At 38.2% G+C, this 20,631-nt stretch overlaps 1 protein-coding gene across 9 annotated transcripts in view; it reads right to left on the reverse strand.

Annotated features, from left to right (window-relative positions):
* The window catches only part of RYR2 (ryanodine receptor 2), a 373,600-nt gene that overhangs the window by 261,570 nt on the left and 91,399 nt on the right, over positions 1-20,631 (reverse strand). For all 9 annotated transcript variants that reach the window (XM_044419812.1, XM_044419847.1, XM_044419795.1 and 6 more), the window contains 2 exons: positions 9,253-9,372; positions 1,054-1,158 (listed from right to left, as the gene is read on the reverse strand). In XM_044419812.1, coding sequence (XP_044275747.1) covers positions 1,054-1,158; positions 9,253-9,372 — 225 coding nt within the window. The remainder of the gene's footprint in view (positions 1-1,053; positions 1,159-9,252; positions 9,373-20,631) is intronic.

A 20,631-nucleotide genomic window follows, 5' to 3' on the forward strand; every position in this document is an offset into this window, starting at 1 on the left:
TAGAAGTAATAACATTTTGAAGTAGACCTGAAAGATAATATACAGCATGGCCAACTGCCTAATATGACCTAACCTGTCCACTCCTGCAAGGTATTATATACATTCTCTAACACTTGCAACATATATTTTAGGCCAATGTTCTATAAGGTCAGTCACAGTAGTATAAATGCAGCAATCTTTTTTCATTCACACAGAATCAAGAATTAGGACAACCTTTTCAGGCAGAAAGAAATCCAGCCATTCAATTTCTACTACAAGGAATATTGGTGATACAAAAATTAGGCTTCATTGTTAAAGAATCTGTAAAGTAACTGTTGTCCAACTGTACTTCTTTTAATAGCAAGGTATTTCTTAATCTACATATTTCCATCCTATATCTTTGAACCTTACATGGCATCTCCTACTTATTTTTCACTGATTCCCAAATTATTCTGCAGCACTACAATGTGCTTATTTATTAGGGATTTCTTAATAATGTTATTTATTTATTTAGACAACTTATAGCAATTAAGAGAAGACCACAGAGAAAAAGTACATGCTCAAAATTTTAGAGAAATCTTGTGTATGTACTCCTCTCTATATTCTGTGTAACAAGTGTAAAATGCAAAATGAGAAGAATTATTTAAGATTAAAGAAGAGCAATTTATCAATATAGGATAAAAACAAACCAAGCATTCAAATATAATATGCATAACTAGTATGCAAGATTGAAATTTCCGTTATATTTTGTTGATATCATGCAGAAAATGTTCTGAAAGATACATTTTCATAAGATGTTTTGTTGGTTCATCATGGCAGTTTTATAGAGAAAAGCAATTTTGTTCTAAGTTTTCCATGTGGGTTTTTTGTCATGGAAGACTCACATTACTATAGTTTTAAATTTTTATGACAAACAAAACTTAAATAAAATAAAGTACTACAAAGAATATTTATACTACGAAGGCTGAGTTTGCAGTAAAAGGATCAAATACTGCAAATAAACTCCAAAATCAAGAGTTGGCAGTTCTATATTAAAGCCTAAACTAATTAAAGCATAAAGACACTGTTACTCACCCCTTCTGCTTTCTCCTCTGTGTTAGCCAGCATTTCCTGGAGAGCTCGGACGGATAAGGACTGTTCCAGCACAAACGTGCAGATGGAGAGATCTGGAGGAACATTCTAATTGAAAGAGACAATGAAGAAAGCATTGAGAGAAGCATTTCCACTGCAATTCTATACATATCTACTCAAAAGTACATCCCAGTGACCTCAATGCAACTTGTTCCAACTTAAGTGTGTGAAGGATCACTGCCTTAGACATTGACACATCATTTCTTACAATGTAATCTTAAGTGTGTTGACTCAGAATTAATTAAATTCAATGGACTATTAATCTTGAAGATAACAGCTTTAGTTAATCTCTGCTAATCAAATTCAATTAAAGAAATGAAGAGAACAAAGCAAGCTTGAAAACGGTCTGGAAAAGTTGCATTAACGAAACAAATTTGGGCCAATATAATGTTGATATTATTCTATCAAATATATATTAAAGAGCATCAGCCCCAGTTGGCCACAGCATGACCTGCTGGCCCATGAGCTGATGCCTGCCAAATCTGTTTCCACTGCACCATCACTTTCCAGCCTGAGTAGTCGCTTGAGGGCGCCATGGGCTTCACAAAGCCTCTAAATGTTGCTGCTGAGGTCCATTCTGAGCTGAACTACTGTCTGAATATGTAAATACAGGCAAACAATACAACACTGAAAATTAGATCTTGGGCTTTGCTAAAGCATTACCTTACATGAGCAGAAACAAACAAAAAGTTGAATTGTCCTGGGTAAATAAGGACATTAGGAAAACATGAAATAGAAGTACAGGATGAATACAGGAAAAACTGATAACAGGGATCAAAATCAGATGAGCTTATGCACAACAAAGGTTGCAATAAGAGCCCTGTCATATAAAATCATATGCCAACATATATCTATATGCACTAAGTTACAAGCAAGTGGAAATGCTTGTAAAAGCTTGAAAATGTAATGCCACATAGAGCCATTATTTTGCAGTTAGACAGTTATCTGTGCCGTGACTTGTAACCTGCAGTTTTGCAGCCCACAATGCACATGAAGCCTCTTTTCCTTGGTGCATATTGTGGGGTTTCTCATCAGCTCTCTTACCCACTTGAGGTGGGCAATCTATGACAGAATGAGTTCAGGTATCATTTTCCTGTTCTTCTCCTTGCCCCTTCCATTGTTGTATACTGCTGCACCATACTTTTACTCCATTCCAGTCTGTGTATCCATTTAGCTATCAAGTAAATATCCATGTGACTGAAAAGATCAATGGGAGAACAACAGTAAAAGCCAATTAAATGACCAAGCTAGTTGTCACACAACCTTCATTGTGTTCTATTTCTAGACTGCCCTGGCCCCTAAGATTCTGGGACAGATATACAGTTAATGTATGTATTTACTGTCCTGTTAAAACTAAAGTTTTTACAAGCCTTCAATAAAATTATCTCTCAATAATGCATATATCCTATCAAGTAAAGCCCAACCTAATTCTTTTTTCAAGAACAACTGCACTGTCTGATAAAGGTGGCTGAGCTTCAAACTTTGGCTTTAAGGTGCACAACCAGGATTTAATTCCTTAGAACCTCATATCCATAAGAATATGAGATAAAAAACAAGCTTTCATATACACAATTGATGTGCAATTTATCAACAATTCTGTTGTAAAGCTAGAAAATCTACGTGTATCAATGAAGCTATTATTCTCTACTTTGTCACACTGGTTGTTGTCATATACAACAGATGGTTATTACAAATATGTAAATATCAAATTGTATACTTAGAATTAAGGTATATTTATACACAATATCCTCTTTTGCTATTGCAAAAGGCCTACTTTCTGAAATGAGAAATCAGACTTATTAACACATTCCTGATGAAAGATGAAAGCTTTATTTGTCTTGATTAACTCAGCTTCAGAAACAGAACTGACAGCTTTCCTCCTGCTGCACAGAACAAGGAAAGGAATTTCTGTCCACCCACTCACAGCTGAGAAATTCTGTTTCAGAAGCCCTGAGATGTGGAAATTTCACTATCAATTTCAAATCACAGCTAAGACTTGGGATCCATCTCTCACACCAATGACAGAAACAGCTTGTTCATACCCTCCCCCCTCTCTGAAAACCAAATACTGGGGACAAACAACAGCAATGTGGCTGTCCTTTGCCCTTCCCAAAAGCATTTAGCTGCCCATGGTTACAGGCAGCTATACTAGATAAAATTAAATACAACAAGTGAGTTGACAAAACTACAACTAAGGACAAGGCAATGGTTCAGTCTCAACCCCAAATCCCAAAGCACATATATGATCCCACATTTACCACCTCAGTGGAACATCCATTTCACAGAAGGAAAATGAGGGAGGCTGAAAGACAAGTAACTGAATATAAGGCAAAGGCAAAGTCTAAACTCAACATATCCGTTTTTTTCTGCTGTAATGGAACATGCATTTCATAGAATACAAGCTAATTAATTTCCAACCAAATTACTTCTCTTTCAATAAATTTCTTGCTCAGTAAATTTAATTCACATTAATAAACCACCTAGTTTACTCCAAACAAATTCTTCACTTTGCACCCCTCATGAATATACCATCCCTATCACCCAAATTCAGTTCCTGTTCAATTAATTTACCCAATTAATTCCCAAACCGTGTGCCCTTCAATTAATTGCCCAGTCATTGCTAGCATGCAAAGTACCTCTCAATGAATTTCTCTTAAACAAAAGTATTCATTTAAAAATCTTAAATTAATATATTAATCAGACCACCTCAAATCAGTATCACTAAACACTTTTTCTCAATTATATTTTAATTAATCCTTGATCCACTCATTTCTATCTGTCCACATTTCCAACATAAAGGGGAATATCCCAACATTCATCATATTCTTGTTCATACCATGTATCTCTCGGGCTTAATCCTCCCTGCTTCCCCCTTCAAAAGGAGGGTCTAAGACACTTTGGTCAGTGTTCTGACAGCAAGACTACCCTGAACTGCCTCAACACACACCTTTCTGCTTCATGTTGTCATAGCAATTTGTTCATGATAGCACTGGATTCCGCTATTGGGAAATGCATAAGGAACCCCACTTATGTTCTAGCTCCTTATGCCAGCTCTGACTGTTGCCACATACAATGTTCTTTTTCTCAATCTTGCCTATGTGCATGAGGCCAGCCCTCACACGAAGCAGGGTGAAGCACCAAAACAAGAACAGTAGTGAATGTACCACTCCCCCCTGCCACCACCAGGATGCTCTTCTGCTGCCTCCTCTAGTTGACGAGATGCAGGTGCCCTCTGCAAAGCTGTGTCAGCCAAAGGAGCAGCTGACATGGCCTTTCAGAGGAAGGGATGGGGACATGATGTGGGAATGGTCTCTGATGGGGAAAGACAAAAGTGCAGGACGTAGTAAAAGGAAGGAGTAAGGTGCAACACCACAACAACCATTTTCCTTCCCACTGGCATGTCTTTCTTCCAAGTCACAATGTCTGATCTTCCCAGACATATGAGCCAAACAGGACTTTAACCAGGACAGTCCTTCCTATTCCATTTAAAGTAGGAAACACGTCCACCTAATTAGAGTTATAATAAATTTGATTTATACCCTTTCCTTTTTCAAAACTTCAAATACAAGATTCTAGGAATTAAATACCTTCCTAGCTATAAGCAATTGTATCTAAATGCTGAACTGATTCTGTTGGCAATATTGAATGCTTAAAAGATTGAAGGGATCACAGCATTGACTAAAGAAGAAGCATCTATTAGCTAGATGGCAAACAATCCAAATAAGCTATTATAAGAAACTGACAAACTGAAGGGGTTTAAGGAAGCTGCAATTATTATGTACACCACTGCCAAAAGATGACTATGGTCTTGTTTATGGCCTCATGAAAAAGAGACCAACTCAAGACATATGTTGCCTGGTTTTCACCTGTCACCTTAATCTTGTGTTTAATAGCATGTGAAAATTATTTCCATGCATTGAAACATGAATTGTGCCAATATTTTATGGATGTTTTATTTTTAGTTCTGAAATCAATATAAAAAGTGGCAAATGGGTTCTTTAAAATGATGTCTTTACTCTTTGTATGTGTACATGTACACTTGCAAGATATATTGAACTTAGTTGCTAAACCAGAATCTCCACAAATACCTAATTTCCAGACTCAGGAATAGCACATGTATAAATCCATCTATCTTTCCAGTTTCTACACTCCCTCCATCAAGGCCGACACAAGCAGTTTGGTCTCCTAGGTGAAAACTAATTAATATTTATTCCTCTTTGGTCCTCCTTTGGGTAGATTTGGGAATTTAGGAAACTGTTGTGGGCACTGCCACAAAAATCCTAAACAGTGAGCGAATCACCACTTTGGTATCTACTTGTTGTATCTATGGATCTCAGGTCATAATCTTATTCAACACAAACTTTTTGTTCATGTCTGTTAGGCACTACACCTGGTGCTGCAGTATGTTTAATGCTTCTTCCAAACACATAATTTGACTTCTATGCTTTGCAAGGAAGGACTTATTAAAGAGATATGTTTTGTACTAGAGCAGTTTTTAATATTCATAGGTGAGCACACCCTTTTAAATTATTTACCCTCTTCATGGATATTAACTAATAGAAAGGTAAATGAAAATTAAAAGACCATTATTACAAAATGGAGAGAAAAAATGTTACTTCCTGTAATGCAATGGACTGAGGACATTGTAATACTCTCACTAAATGAACAGTTGGCATATAGACAATAATTTAAAATGAATGCATAATGGATATTGGTTTGGTTCTGTTGAAGCTTATGTAAAATGTCTAGAGAACTGTATGCATTTCATACAAATCCATACACATATTTTAAAATCCAAAAATAGGGGGGACTCCTAACATCTACCTTGGTGCATAGGGGAGGGGAAGGGAAGGGAAGGGAAGGGAAGGGAAGAACCAAATAGTTTCCACAAGGGTTTCTTCCTTGCAATCCCTACTCTGCAAATTTCTTGTTGTTTTCCTTCCCACTGAGATCCGATATATGTTGATTTTTATACAAGCTCTGCTTCCAACAACTTGCTAAAAAAATACAAGCTTCAATTATATACAGTGGTTCCCAGAGCAGCTTACAACAAAATCAATGCAAAAGGAAAAAAAAACAGAACAAATAACAATTCAGAGATGAGATGGAATTGAAATAATAATTTTATACTACCATGCAATAGAAAGGAAACCCTTTTGGCAGTGTGACCTGTCCAAAAGCTGTCTTTCTTTTAATAGGCTTGGGTCTACATTGATCAAATCCTGTGCTGAGTCTAGGGGCACAGCCTGCTTGCCCTCGGCAGAGGATTAATTTTAAAAAGTCATATGCAACTATATTTTTTATATTGTTTTCACATTTTTCCAGGAAAATTAAGTTTATTGCAGTTTGATAATGGAACCCCTTCTGTTTATTCTTCTGTTGCCACCTGGACCTCTGACAATTCCTCTAGTTTTAATTAATTCTTAATTGTTCTTCCTTTTACTTCTCCTTTGGCTCCTTCTGTTAATTTGTTCCTTCTCCTTTGTTTATAAATTATAACACTGTCTTACTGATATTATTTAAAATTTAAAAATAAATATCATTTATTAATATTGTTTACAATTATTTAAATAGATTCTACTTTTCCAAAAGATAAAATAAGCCTAGTTTTAGCAACAATGCTCTTCCTCTAACAAATCTAAAACCATTCTTGACTTTGCATATCGACTTAACACCCTTGTCCAAAAATATCACAACTCATTAAATACTTTCTTTCAGGCAAGTTTGAGTTTGTAATCTGTTTTTTAATAAGTGTTACAAAAAGACTCAGCATGAGTACTGATTTGCACAATCACTTCTGATGTTAAAGACAGATACATCCTAAGAAGTGATTTAATTATGAGGGATTTATTGTTTTGAAAGGTAAATACCAACTTCTACCACTTGAGGGCATATTCAAACAACATAATCATAGGGTACAACTAACGGCAAAATCATTCTGTGGTACATTTCTAAACACAAAAGTAACATGTGGATTAAGTTTCCTTCCTGTACAAGGTGTGAAACAAACCAAAATGTGCAAAGCTAAAAGAAAAATCTACCACAAAAAATTGTGAGTTTTACATGGAGATAGAAAGGAACAAATGGAAAATAACTCACACTAGAGTAGGGGTGTCAGTCAACATGATAGATTTTTTGTTAGTCTCCCCTGTACCCAAGTTTAAAGTGGAAATAAAATGAAATTTGAGGAACATTTTTTTTTCTTTTTATTATGAAATAGTTTGTCTTCATAATGGTGGATCAAATATAATTTAAAACAGGATTTTAAAACAATATGATTACAACCAATTCATGCTGTTCCATTTTCAATCAAAGAGGACTGTACTATTCGAGTAATGCTAAATACTCATATACTCCAAATGCCCTCTAAGAATATGGTGTTCTCTTTCAATCAACAACAACTAATATTTCCCTCCAAGTGTTGCACTAATTTATAACATCTGAAATTAAGTTTCGGATGTTCTTACTATATTATGTAATAATATGATTCCATTATTTAAAAGGAAAAAAAAAACACTGCCAGTTTAAGAGAGCTAGAGTTATGACTAGCTCATGTTTATTCAAGCTCAACAAATGCTTAGTGTAAACAAAGCATTTTCTTCTCTTACCAAAATATTAAAACTTACTCATAAATAAATAATATGCCACAGATAACTATAGCAGTTTATACTATTTAACTGGTTAAAAAATGGAGGAATTCTTTGCAGCTGTAGTGGAATCTAAAATGTTACTTTGGGTGAAATCAAGCGCTTAGGCAGATCATGATTTTTAAAAAAACCTTTCTCAATCACAGGTCCCCATTTCATATAATGGATTTGAAGACAATCATTCATAAATTTTAAAGTCTCTATGGAAGAATCTGAGATCCATTTTCACACACAGGGCTGACTGCCACAGATGTAGGTAGGCTTCTTGGCAGAAAAGACTCTGCTGTAGTGGCCTGCTTGATGATTCTAGAGGCAGTGGTCCATTTTTGAAGAGGGGAGAGTCATCATGATGGTCCCCATAGTCATGTCCCCCAAGAGAATCCAGTATCTCAGGCAGCTATATTGATCTGTATCAACAGGCCAGTTCCATTATCCTCCAGGTTTGAATTGCCCTTAAATGTATCTTAACTGTTCATTTGAAAAGCTAATGAGTGTTAACTGTTCAATCAAGACCAAGGCACTCCAAAATACAAAAGCATCAGCATTACATCACTGTGAGTCCTGGTCCTCCTACTGCTCCACTGATGGGACATCAAAGCCAGTCCCTTATAGAAATATAAAAAATGAGAAGTAGCTAGAAAAGAAAAATGCAATCCATTTAAGCTTATACAAATCTCTATCAACTTTCTTTCATACGGTCTACAGTACATGGTACAAATACTTCTGATTATAGGAAGGGATGCTATAATGCTACATAAATATCACTGAACTGCAACTGCAGTCCAAGGCTGCAGCCCAATGCACACTTTTCTGCGAGTAAGTTCCACTGAACTCAAGGAATCATGCTCCTGAGTAGACATATGTAGGATTGCAGTATAAATATGTGAAGTAAAATTGTACTTCACTAGTATGATGTGGCTTGCAGTGGCTGTCATACTATTATGCCATGGCATATTTGGAGAGAAAATATCATCTGGATAACAATTTGTCTATTTAACTTGCTCTCAGCTCCAAACATCTTGGGTTGGAAAAATTAATGTAACAATCCCAAAATGGAAATGATTCAGAGATAAGAAGACTCTATCCATCTGTAACATGGGAGAACATAACAGAGGAATGTTACCTACCTGCCACCACAACAACATTCACTTAGAGAAACTGTTCTCCCATCCAGCCTACTTCCTTACCTCCACCATATACTAATTCAAATTCTAAAACAAACAATAAAATAAAGCTTATTGCAAATAGATTTCTTACAGAAGTTTCGAATTATATATCCATACTTGAAAGAGTTTTTATATGTTCAAGTAGTATTCTAGCCTTCGAAGTATTTTTCTGAATATCAGCAAGATTAATATCTACATAAAGTGCTGGAATACAATTCATCTGTGCCTCCTGCTAAGATTTGCTCTACATCACAAAAGAAATATTTTAAGAAGAAAGGCTTTAGCAGGTAATGTTTAAAACAGCATTCAAATAAGACAGCTTGCAGTACCTTGGAATTTGAAGTTGATTCCAAGAAGCAGAGCCTGTTGCCAAATCCTTCTGCAGCAAGGCACAATTTCTGCTGTTCTTTGTGAACAGTAGCAGTGCACTGCAGAACCACTTCATCATCCTGTAATAGAGCAGAGACAAAACGAATGAACATGGTTAGGGTTCTTATGCTACTGAACTTGCTAAATAAACACAGCTGAAATCATGCATGAACAGCAAAAATGAATCCCAGAGTAACTTTTTTTGGTCACAGGGAACTTGAACAATTCAGGAGAAACTCATGAATGCAGTCAGGCATTCTGTCTTCACCCAAACTAAAAGTAACTGACCTGCCCCCCCCCCACCATCTAAGTACTTTGATAACCTCTCACAGCAGTAGTTCAAATGTTTCCAGTTAGGAAGCTACTGTGAATTGCTCCCAGGATCTGCCACACAGAGAAGCCTCCTGCCCTTGCACACATGAGGGGGACCTTCTGCACAGCAAGTTGTTGCAACCAAATGGCACCCTCTTTGGAAGCAACTGCCTCAGATGGCATTTTCATACCATTAAATAAAATAGAGCTTTCTTTAAAATAGAACGTATTGGCAGCTTATAGGAACAGCACATTACATCCTGATATATATTTATTCTGGCAGCCAGCAGTAAAATAAATAATTCTACAACTTCTTACCAAATACAGTTTATAGACTTGTCAGAAGCATTTAAAAAATATCTGACATCTATATACTGTGTTTTCTTTAGACCATTTACTCAAGGCAGCTTACAGCAAATCAAGAGGAGCACTACCTTGGATTAGCCCTGCTAGGAGATGTGGTGAGCCTGAGGGTGCAGGTAGCAAACCTGGGGAATACAGGAAAAAGCAGCATCTCACCACCTACTAGAGGGGAAATCCAGGCTTGGGACTGATCTAGCTGGTGCTGCCAGTGGAACATATGTAGACTAAATATCCATTTATCCACTATTTTGCCAGTAATTTGCTTGCTTTTCTGGATGTCCATTTTATTGACTCCTCAGTCAGTCCTCCTCTTTGCTTAGTCACTCTCTCCACCCCACTAATTTGATGGCTGTCCTTCTTCACCCACCCTCACATTTGCTCATTTTCTATCTGTTCCTTTGTTTGTGACACTGCAGGGGAACAGAAAAGCCAATTCAACTTCTTGAATCCTGTTCTGAATGATCTATCTTTTCCTCTAGCTGCAAACCATTCCTATATTGATTTTTTTAAAGAGATTCCCAAGTGTTTCCTCCCAATCTGCCTCCTTTCCCATTTTTAAAATGTCTCTCTCTTGAGCCAAAAAAGGCAAGTCTCAGTTTACTTTTTTCCTCCCATCTGTTTTTTTTTTTTTTCCTTCACAAAACAGAGGAAGACCCTTTGCATGTGTTTCTCACCTTCTGACAGCCTTCAATTTTGGGTGCTGTAGACTTTTATCTAGGATGGGACCCTTGCTAATCCAAGGCCTTGCCCCTTGAATACCCCACTAAAGGGATTTGAAAGAGTAGGTTTGAGGGTAAGAGCAATAATGGCAGGAAAACTGGACTGTTTGTGTGCATGCATGCACAGATGATGAGCATTCATGTGCACCCCTTTTCCATATTGAGAAAAGGGTACTATTAAAAAGAAAGATGGGAAGGACAGGGATAAATTAACATTATCTCTGTTCTCCATGTTGTTTTATTCTCTGAAATGTTAGGCTTGAGCTATTAAATCAGCACTGATCTAAGAAAACTGGGAGTGATTATATAATTTTACAAGATTGATACTTATCAAGTAGTAAAATTCTGACACAAAATTTGTTCAGATTCAAGTAGGTGGGAAAAATCAAATCTCTGGTCTATTCTCTCTCTTCCTCTTCCATCTCTATTTAGAACTATTTTCAATGGTATTCTCTTTGTATAGGAATGGAACCTATAAACAAATATACTCAAAAGTCAGCCCTATTAAATTCAGTGGGGCTGATTCCAAGTGTGCATAAGACTGCAACTTTAAATTTCCTCTTGCTAGCTTTGAAGGTGTGGGTGCCAGGATGTGTGTATGTGTGGATTTAAAGTAAGCAGTTTGGAACAACATAGATAACCAAAAACCTTTCCTTTCAGCTCGAGGTATGTCTCTTCTTGCTGCACTGTTTCCATTTTGTGGAGGTTGTTTTACTAGACTGGATAGTGCTGTTTCCACATGCAGTGTGTGGCGTTGATAGGCAGCTTAGGCCTAAGAGGAATGTTTATTCCACAAGAACTTCCAAGTTTATCCCTAATGAGTTACAGAACAGTGCGCACCTTCCCTCTACAGGATATAGCAGATCCTCCTGTTTGCTGCTCCCCTCTTCTCACCTGCTCATGCTCCACTCACCTATTAACACAATCACTCTCTTTAACACCCCCCCACACACACAACTGTTTGTTTAGTCCCCACTCATTCACTTGTCAGTGAGGCTCTCTGCAGCTTAACTACCAGAGGCAGCCGAGCCATCTGCCTGTCAGCCCACCAACCTCCTGCAATGCACATCCACCTACTGCAGCAAGAAGATGAAAGAGCAACACATAGGCAACCAGAGCTACTATGAATATATTCTATTTGTATACCAGCTTTCCTCCAAGAGCTAAAATCAGGATATATGATCCTCCAATTTTATCTACACAATAACCCTGTGAGATAGATTAAGTTTGAGGTAGTGACTAGTGCAGATAATAATAAAATCCTGGAATGACTGGAGGATAGGGCAAGTATAGGTCTTCATCAGGGAAGTAAATTTGTTGGAACAGCCCTGCTACTTAATCAAATCAAACCCTAGTGAGTTAGCCAACAGGCTATTAGACTGGTACTGTAGAACCGCTTTCAGCACTTCTTCAGCATCTATTTCAGAGAGGTGTTGGGAGCCACATTCTAGGGGCAGTTAACTATGTTGTAAGTTTAGCCATCTTGAGACCTATTGGTATAGGTGGGTTATAACTAAAGACAAAAGGCAGGGGCACAATGCAAAAATAAATAAGTTCATTTTAGCTCAAAGCTCTCACTTCAAGTAACTCAGACTTAGGAGTGCCATTTTAACATTTTACAATTTTACTCTGTGTATGCACACATATGTTGTTGTTAGTCGCTAAGTCGTGTCCGACCCATCGCAACCCCATGGACAACATTCCTCCAGGCCTTCCTGTCCTCCACCATCTCCCGGAGTCCACCCAAGCTCACACCAACTGCTTCAGTGACTCCAGATAGCCACCTCATTCTCTGCCGTCCCCTCCTTCTTTTGCCATGCGCTTGTGCAAAAGCTCAGAAACGATCAAACAATCAGTGTTTGCTGAGGCCAGGGAAAAGGGACATGGCCAACTGGTAAATCATATAGGGCTAGATGGGTACTCCTGATACTCCTGATTTGGCCCCCAGGCAAAGGGCTTTACACCCTGGCTTACTGCTGTAGATATAAAGCACAATATTACTGTGAATCTTGGAGGGCTCAGTGCTCAATAAGACAGCATATACTCTGAATGCATGAAGTCCTAGTAAGCAGCTATTGCCTCAGGTAGCAGGACAGATATATCAGTGTATCTGTTGCACAGCTGTACACCTGCTGAGGCTTACTACCCCAGCAAGAGCCCACTGATGAGAGCCCCTTGGAGTTGAGCCCCTCATCACCATTGCAACTCACTTGTTCACCCTTTTTTCTCTCCCTCTGGCCCAGACAACAGTGGAGGTGGGCTGAGGGAACAGCAGATGCCACTGGCTCTCATTACTGGCTTTCTGCCTCTCAAACAAGTAAGTGGTATAATTGATGAGAAAAAACAAAATGAGGAACAGCAGCTGGGAACAGTAAGAAAGCAGACTCACAAAAGAAGGAGGGCATTGAGGAGCCTGGATTAACTGAGGCCTTGGTAAGATGCCGTCCATCAATACTAAGTTAGATAAAACAGTGGCCCTACTCATTAGAAAAACATAATAAATATCTTTCTTCTTGCTCCAGGGAAAATATACATTTCCTTCTTGTCATTTTATTAGTTGTTAGGGAACACTTCAATGCAGCTTTACTGTGAAGACCAGTTAAAATAATATAATCTGTCAGACATATATTCTGTCAAATATGCAATTCTTCTCCCCAATCTCACCTAGCCCAGTTTCTCACTGAACTCCAGGAAAACCTCCACCACATGAAATCATCTCCACCCTACCATCCTCCTGGGGAATACCCCTCTCAGCCCAGCCCCCTGTCCTCTCACAAGTCCTGAAAATCCAGATCTGAATGAATAGGTGTCATACACACATTCAAGTCCCAATTCCAAACCAACCCGACCTCTCACCAGCTCCTTCCCACTGTCCATTCCTTGCCTAATCTTATTCTTTTGCATCTTATTCTGGCTTGTTCTGGGCTATCCCCCCAAACACACATTGTCTCATTACACAGCTTTGTACAAAAATTACTCTGAGCAAGGAAAATCTATATTTAGGTAGGACAACTGAAAATATTCAACTTCTTGCAACCAATAAGCCTACCACCAAATTTACACCATTTGCGGTATAACACAGAGTTACAATGTTCACATACAGACAATTGAAGTGACATTTCTGTTTGAGCATATTAAAACCAGAAGGTGGGTTTGTACAGACACTTAAAGCCAGACAGCAGGATTGCTCAAGAAGGGTGTGGAGGGAAGGGAGGCATGCATCAACTAGCACTGGGCTTGGAAACCCAAACTGAGATAGTCCATCCCATCCTACCACTTAGCCACAGTGGGACTCCGTTAAGCCACACTGAAACCAAGCAGTGGGGAAAGAGGAACAAGGGCAGGCGGTAGGTTACTGGGGAGGCCTTGGAAGAAGCAACTCCTCTTATTTGCAATTGCCATGTAGGTGGCTGGGGATTAGCAGCCTCCCTGCTCACTGAGCACAGCTTATTTGAGTGCTGGCTGTGCAAAGTAAAGGCAAGTCCCGAGGTAGAGAAGCACCAGGCAACTCAACCCCATCCTTTCCCCCACCTTCATCTGGCATTAGGCAGGAGAAATTAGCAGGTACAACTGGTAGAGAACCAAAGCCACCTTTGGCTTCGTAAAGGTCACTCCCCTCTACCCATGCCTATCCCAACAGCAGATGGGGATGTGACAAAGGAGAAAAAGAAATGAAAGTAGAGAGGGAGTCCAGCTTGCTCAAGTTACAGTCTCAATTCCAGAGGAAGCAGTGAAAGGGCAAAGGTGTGCAGATGAGTTTGCAGTTTCATGATTACAAAGTGAAGACACTCAGGCAGAGAATGAGAACCAGTCCAGCTTGGAAAAGAAGGAAGACATTTCAGAAATGAGTGGGGAAGAGACTGAGGGACAGCTCCTTGAGCCTGTAAGGAGATGACACCTGAAGCAACAGACCAATTAAAAATGTCTGAAATTTCTGCTATCTACCCCTCAAGCAGCAGGAATAATCCTGAGGGTGTAAGTCAGAAGTTTTTCTGAAAGGGAGAGAAGGAAGTGATGTTTCCATTTGGATTCAGCACAGTGATTCATGGGCAAGATGCTATTCCCACATATCAACATTTTGATTTGTGCTGTTTATAATCTGTAGAACGCAAGGAAAGGATTGTGCTTCTAATGTTTTGTCTAAGTTTGCTGAAGAAGGAAAAAGGAGAGACCTGCTCACCTCACTGAAGCTGGACCTTCTTACCTTTGCTGAGTTCCCACCTGTCACTTTGGTCCTGCACAGAAACAGGTTGGGGGTGCCAAGCTCCTCTGTTCGCCTTCCTTTTGCTGCCTTCCAACCCCTGGGATTGAGTGGCAGGCATGCAATAGAACCTGGTAGGCTCCACCTGCCTTTCAATGCTAGGAGAACAGAACTGTTCTTGAGATGTCCTACTTCTCCCAGTGTGACAGGAGTGTAAGAGAAAGCTAATTACAGGAATCCAAAGTGTCCCTTTTTGATGCTCTGGCCATGAAGCTTTGTAGCCTTTTAGCTTGGCCATGGCTTATGGTGTCATCCAGGTTCAGATGACACATCAAGCCACATCAGGTTTACTAAATCCAAGAACAAGCCATGGCTATTTGAGGTGGTATAAAATACATTCCAGGGTGTCTTAGAAACCACCCCCTGGGAAGCAGGGCAGATTTGGCTGACACACTCAATGGCTGTCTTAGCATGTCATGTGAATCCAGTCAAAGTGACATATATGAATCAAGATGATATCAGCACAGTTCATACGATCATTAAAATACACAAATACTTTGAAAAAACATTTTTGACATAATACATCATGAACATGGACAACTATTTGAAATAAAATGTCTGTTAGGTACATACAATGCCACACAGATTAATAAAAAGCAAACCAATTTAGACTTAAGTTGTAAAAGAATGCAAGTTTTGATTCAACAAACATCAGGATTAACCAAGATTATTTCAGGATATCACATGTAATTGTTGGAACATTCTTCCTGTCAAAAGGCATGTCCCAATGTTTGGATTGTTAGGCCTTTTGCATCTGCATGGCTTTTGACTTCCTTTAGTGCAACAGTAAGAACAGCTCATGCAGAGTCCAGAAATCTTCAAAGAATGCGTTCTCTTTCAGCACCCCACTCCTGAAGAATGTTTGGACAGAATACCTCCTTTTGCAAAATGAATGAATCCTGAAAATTAAGTTAGGATCAAATGGATTGCTAAGCATAGTTAGCTTACAAACACAAAAACATTTTTATCAACACAGATTTGGCATGACCTATACCGAATTTTGAAGGGACAAGAAAATTTGTGTCCTGAATATTTTTGGATTCTATGATAATCATAGTAATTGAAAATAAAGACTAGCTGGGGAACTCAATTTAATTTTCAGTACTGGATAGACTTGGTTCTTACTCAAGGTCATTTCTGGTCAAACCCATGAGATAGGAAAAATCTGATTTGGATGGAAGGGATTCTTTGCCAGGACATGAGGTGGGGGTGACATAACATTTGTCCTAAGTTTTTTGAATTTCATAACTACCAAAGTACTTGAAAATGAAAAGGATTTGTTGTTTGCTGTTTTTCTGCTTTCCTGCTTTGGTAATCTTGGAATCTGGAACTGTAAATGTGTATTTATCTCCAAGATAGTACTTGACTGCTATAGTACTGATATCTGACATGGCTGGAATCTCAGGCATCCTGGCACCAAGCAGAAGCCCTACCATCACATTGCATTTACGCATAGCCCCTTGTCCCTTACAAGTTCTGATATTTGAACAAGAAAAAAAAATTCACCTTTTCTTCCTTCTTCCCCTCTTTATTTCATCCAGTCAATTCCATGTAATTACCTGCCCTTCAATTTTTCTCCTAGCCCAATGTACTTCATTTGTTCATGTTTCCCTTCTCCTCTCTGTAATTTTCAAATGCAGTTTAGAAACGGTTTCTTTTCTGCAAAGATTATGCTAACCCAAAATACCTCTGTTGGGTACATGGGAAAATGGTAACTTAAGTGATGCACCAATTCACACAGGCTTAAGAAATGCTAAGCTGTGAGCTTAACTTTATTTGACCAGTAGTTTAGGAAGAAAAATATTAATCCTGATTTCCTAGTCTTCTTGACTTTAATCCAAAAAATGTCAAAGATGAATTATCGAGTCATGCTGAAGTACAGTTTGGCAGTGAAAACCCTACCTATTTACCACTGCACTGCAAGAAAACTGCAAGAAATATTAATTCTGTCCCTTTTACCTACAGCATTCAAGGGAAACCTGCCCTGTCGGCCTAATCCAAACTATATAGCCTCTCAGTTTGATCAGTGCTAATACCAAGAGACTGAGCAGGCAAGGGTTCCTAAAAGATCCCATCCCACAGGATATAGGATAATCCTGAATATGCATGCATTCTGTATGTGGTCCCAACATCAGCAAACCTGTTTTTGTACCTCTGGCCATAAAGACTTTGTATCCATGATGTAAATGTCAAATAGTTTTGTTTTTCTTTTAAGCTGAGACATCTTTAATTCACTGCTTGGTATTTTCAGCTTGGTCACAACTAAATCAAGTTCATGAAGTTAACTGAAAGTAAAATAAAACTCAACAGGTATATTCAAGGATAAAACATTATTTAAAAGTAAAATGTAAAATCATGTTTAAAGCAGAAAGAATATATTAAAGCTGTAGGACCACAAACAGTGCTCTGAAAATTTTCCGCCTTAGTGCCTGCTCTCCATATGCATCTATTTTAAGCCTTCCCAACATGTTGATAAAATGCATACTTACATCACTGTGAGACTTGGATTTACATTTTAATTTTGAAGTAAACTATGTTGCTTTCCATTCCCCTTAATTTATGCAGTTAAGTTTTAATACTGTATTCCTAGCCATTTATACATTACATGTTTTTTTGAAGCTGTATCTTCCAAAATCTGCCACAGTCTGCAGTTCTAATAATTTTTGCATGGCATTTAGCTGGGTGCACCATTTTTACTGTTCTATCCCTCTTAAATTATTCAGATACCAGAAGCTGTGAAAAGTGTTGTTATTTCTCAGCTGCTTCTCTTAAAATAAGACTGTGAAGTCACTGGGAATATCCTGCACCATGTCGTATTATCATATGAAAAACACCAACTCCTTTTTGCAGGTATTTGAATATGTAATAATTAAATTATAACTTGAAATCCATCTGTTACAAATCTTGGTGACTCTTACATAAAATTGCATGGTTGCCAGGATTTTGGAAGTTATTTAGATGAAATGATGGTCTCTACATTATTATCAAAAGCACAAGCTTGCATCCTTTGCCACGTAACTAGTCAAACACAGATTCCAATCCATGTACTATACCTTGCCAACTGTTCAACAATACACAACTCATGCAGGCAAAAAGAGAGCACTGAAAATGGTTGTTGGTTCCAGTTTTTGCTCCACATGGATTCAGTGTGTCTAATGAATAGTCATTCTCCTGCACCCCAAAATAAGCATCACATACCTCCAAGACTGTCAAGGCTATTGCCTTTAAGAAAAACCAGGGTTCCTTCCAATAGACAGACAGACAGACTTTATTGCGGCCGAAGAGCAGCTCCATTCAATAAATACATAAATTTTAAAAAGTAAATATATAAAACATTTTCTATATTAAAACCCCACTTGGATTAATAAATACTTCAACACAATATCAGTCATCTTAAGTCGGTGACAATTCCAAACTTTGTCCTTGTCCAACTAGGTAGAGCCACAATCCCCCAGGATCTGTCTTCAGACACCCCTCATGGCCACAAAGAATTTAGTGACACTATATGTTATTGTTGGGTTAGTGTCAGACAGAAATATATAAATATATTGTTGTTCCATATGGCCCAGGAAGCAATTCATCAGTGGGGAAATGAGTCCAGTGCAAATATCCCTGTAGAATGTGCACCTCAACAGGACATGCTCTGTGGTTTCTAACTGTTCCATACCACAGGGGCAAAGGCGCTCTGACCAATAAAATTGGTGTCTTTTGCATGATGCATATTAATGTGTTTATTAACTGACCCGAGGTGACAGTTATAAAGAACAAGAAATATTCCTCCATAAGCCACTCTCAAATCATATATCCAGCAGGATATTCTCTGCCAGATGGCACTGAATCATACCCGGTTCAAAAAAATTTTTGCAACAAGGCACTGTCATGCATAGTGCCTCCATGCTAATAGTCATTATTTGTAGAAATAAATGATAGACTGGGGCTGTGCAACATACAACGAGCCTTGCGTAAAACAAATGGTGCACCCCTAACTAGAAGAGAGTATCCTTTATGAGCTGCCATAGAATTGAATCAGATCTAATAGCCAAAATATGTAGAAAATGCAGAAAGTATGTTTCATCTCAAGGCTAGCAAGTTTGTTTCTTCCCACAAACCACGCAACTTATGCTGTCTGCCACTGGAATGGAAGCATTGCATTCAACACTGCCTTGCCCTTAAGGAAAGCATGGAGCAATTATATGTCATACAGCAGAGAGATGTGGGTGTATTGCACAGAATGACTCCGATCTTTTTGTGGGTTTCATACCTCCAGAAACATGTTGTTGAATTTGGGCAGTGTACTTTTATCCTTAACAGTAAGTCCAAAGAGACCAACCAGTGTTCTATATTTACACCTTCATGGAGTAGAATTCCAAAAGAAAAGAAAAAAAATTATGCAACCTTGCAGAATCACCGGGCATGCTACTATGAAGCCAGTTTAAGTCTGCCCTTGAGTCCATCTTACATTAAGTTTTACAAAAGTCTCCATTCCCTTATAAACCCAATGCAGTCAGAATCACAACACGTAATGGACTCTGCAAATAGAACTTAGAAAGCATGCCATAGTGCAGCTTCAACCTATTTATTTATGCATGTATGCATTATTTGACTTGTATGCCGCATCCCTTAGCCATAAGGCTCCCTGGGCAGCTCACAATACATTGACACCTATGTAAAAATACCACTACATAGTCCAAGATTCTATGTATTTTTAATATGCTTGCTTCACTTGTGGTCATGCTGTGTTAAGGATTATATATGCTACTGCAGCTTGCAAGTTCATAAAACAGTATGATTAAGACCATAGTGCGCAAGTAGGAAGAGAAGTACTTCTTATGGAAGGCTAAGAACAAGTTATACAAGAAATGCAAGTACTTGTGTACTATGACTGAATTGATCATGGAAAACGAAGTTTAATTAATTTGATTGTATTCAATGAAAAATTAATTCTGAACAGATAGGATCTTGGAAAATTAAATTTATAGTAACCATACAGATAGGTTAAAAATGTTGTGCTAACATAGCACCAAACCACTAGTTCTGTCAAACATCAAGAAATGTGATGGAGGCGGAAAATCATTACTATCATTTTGAGCAAGAACAACGCTACATGGCAGTATGAAGTGCATTAACATTGCAGGAAGACTTGACACTGATCTCAGCTTCGCTGTCTGATTCTGGAGTTGCTAGACTGAATGAAGCTTTATGTGAATTTTAATATGCTCAGCTCTGTGAACATGTTATCAGCACTGCCTTTTCCAAAGCGGCAGAATAGTTGCATTGGAATCACATCACAGAGCGAAAACAAGTGAGGCATTTTCTACAATCCTAACTGTAGCCATCACTTTGATAATGGACATCAATTTGATTAATTGTGGTCCTCAGCAATACTAAAAAGAGAAAGAGTTTTGTGGACACTGTTGTTCCCTTTCCACCTTGTATTTTTGTAATTGAATCAAAGCATTATGAATCAGTGTCAAACTGGTTTTAGTAGGCAATGACATTAATCTGCACATGTTCTTAACTGATTCCTAACAGAAATACTTCTGCAACTGATTATGTTTTCATTTGGGAAGACTCATTTGAATATTTGTACTGATGTGTGTTTGAAGTCACAGCACCAAAAAATGTCAAATTAAGCTGTCCAATATAAACTGTAATTACAATATCCGCCTGAAGTAATCTCTAAC

This window comes from Varanus komodoensis, unplaced genomic scaffold (genome assembly GCF_004798865.1).
Source record: "Varanus komodoensis strain SLA01 unplaced genomic scaffold, ASM479886v1 scaffold1, whole genome shotgun sequence".
NCBI classification, from domain to species: domain Eukaryota; kingdom Metazoa; phylum Chordata; class Lepidosauria; order Squamata; family Varanidae; genus Varanus; species Varanus komodoensis.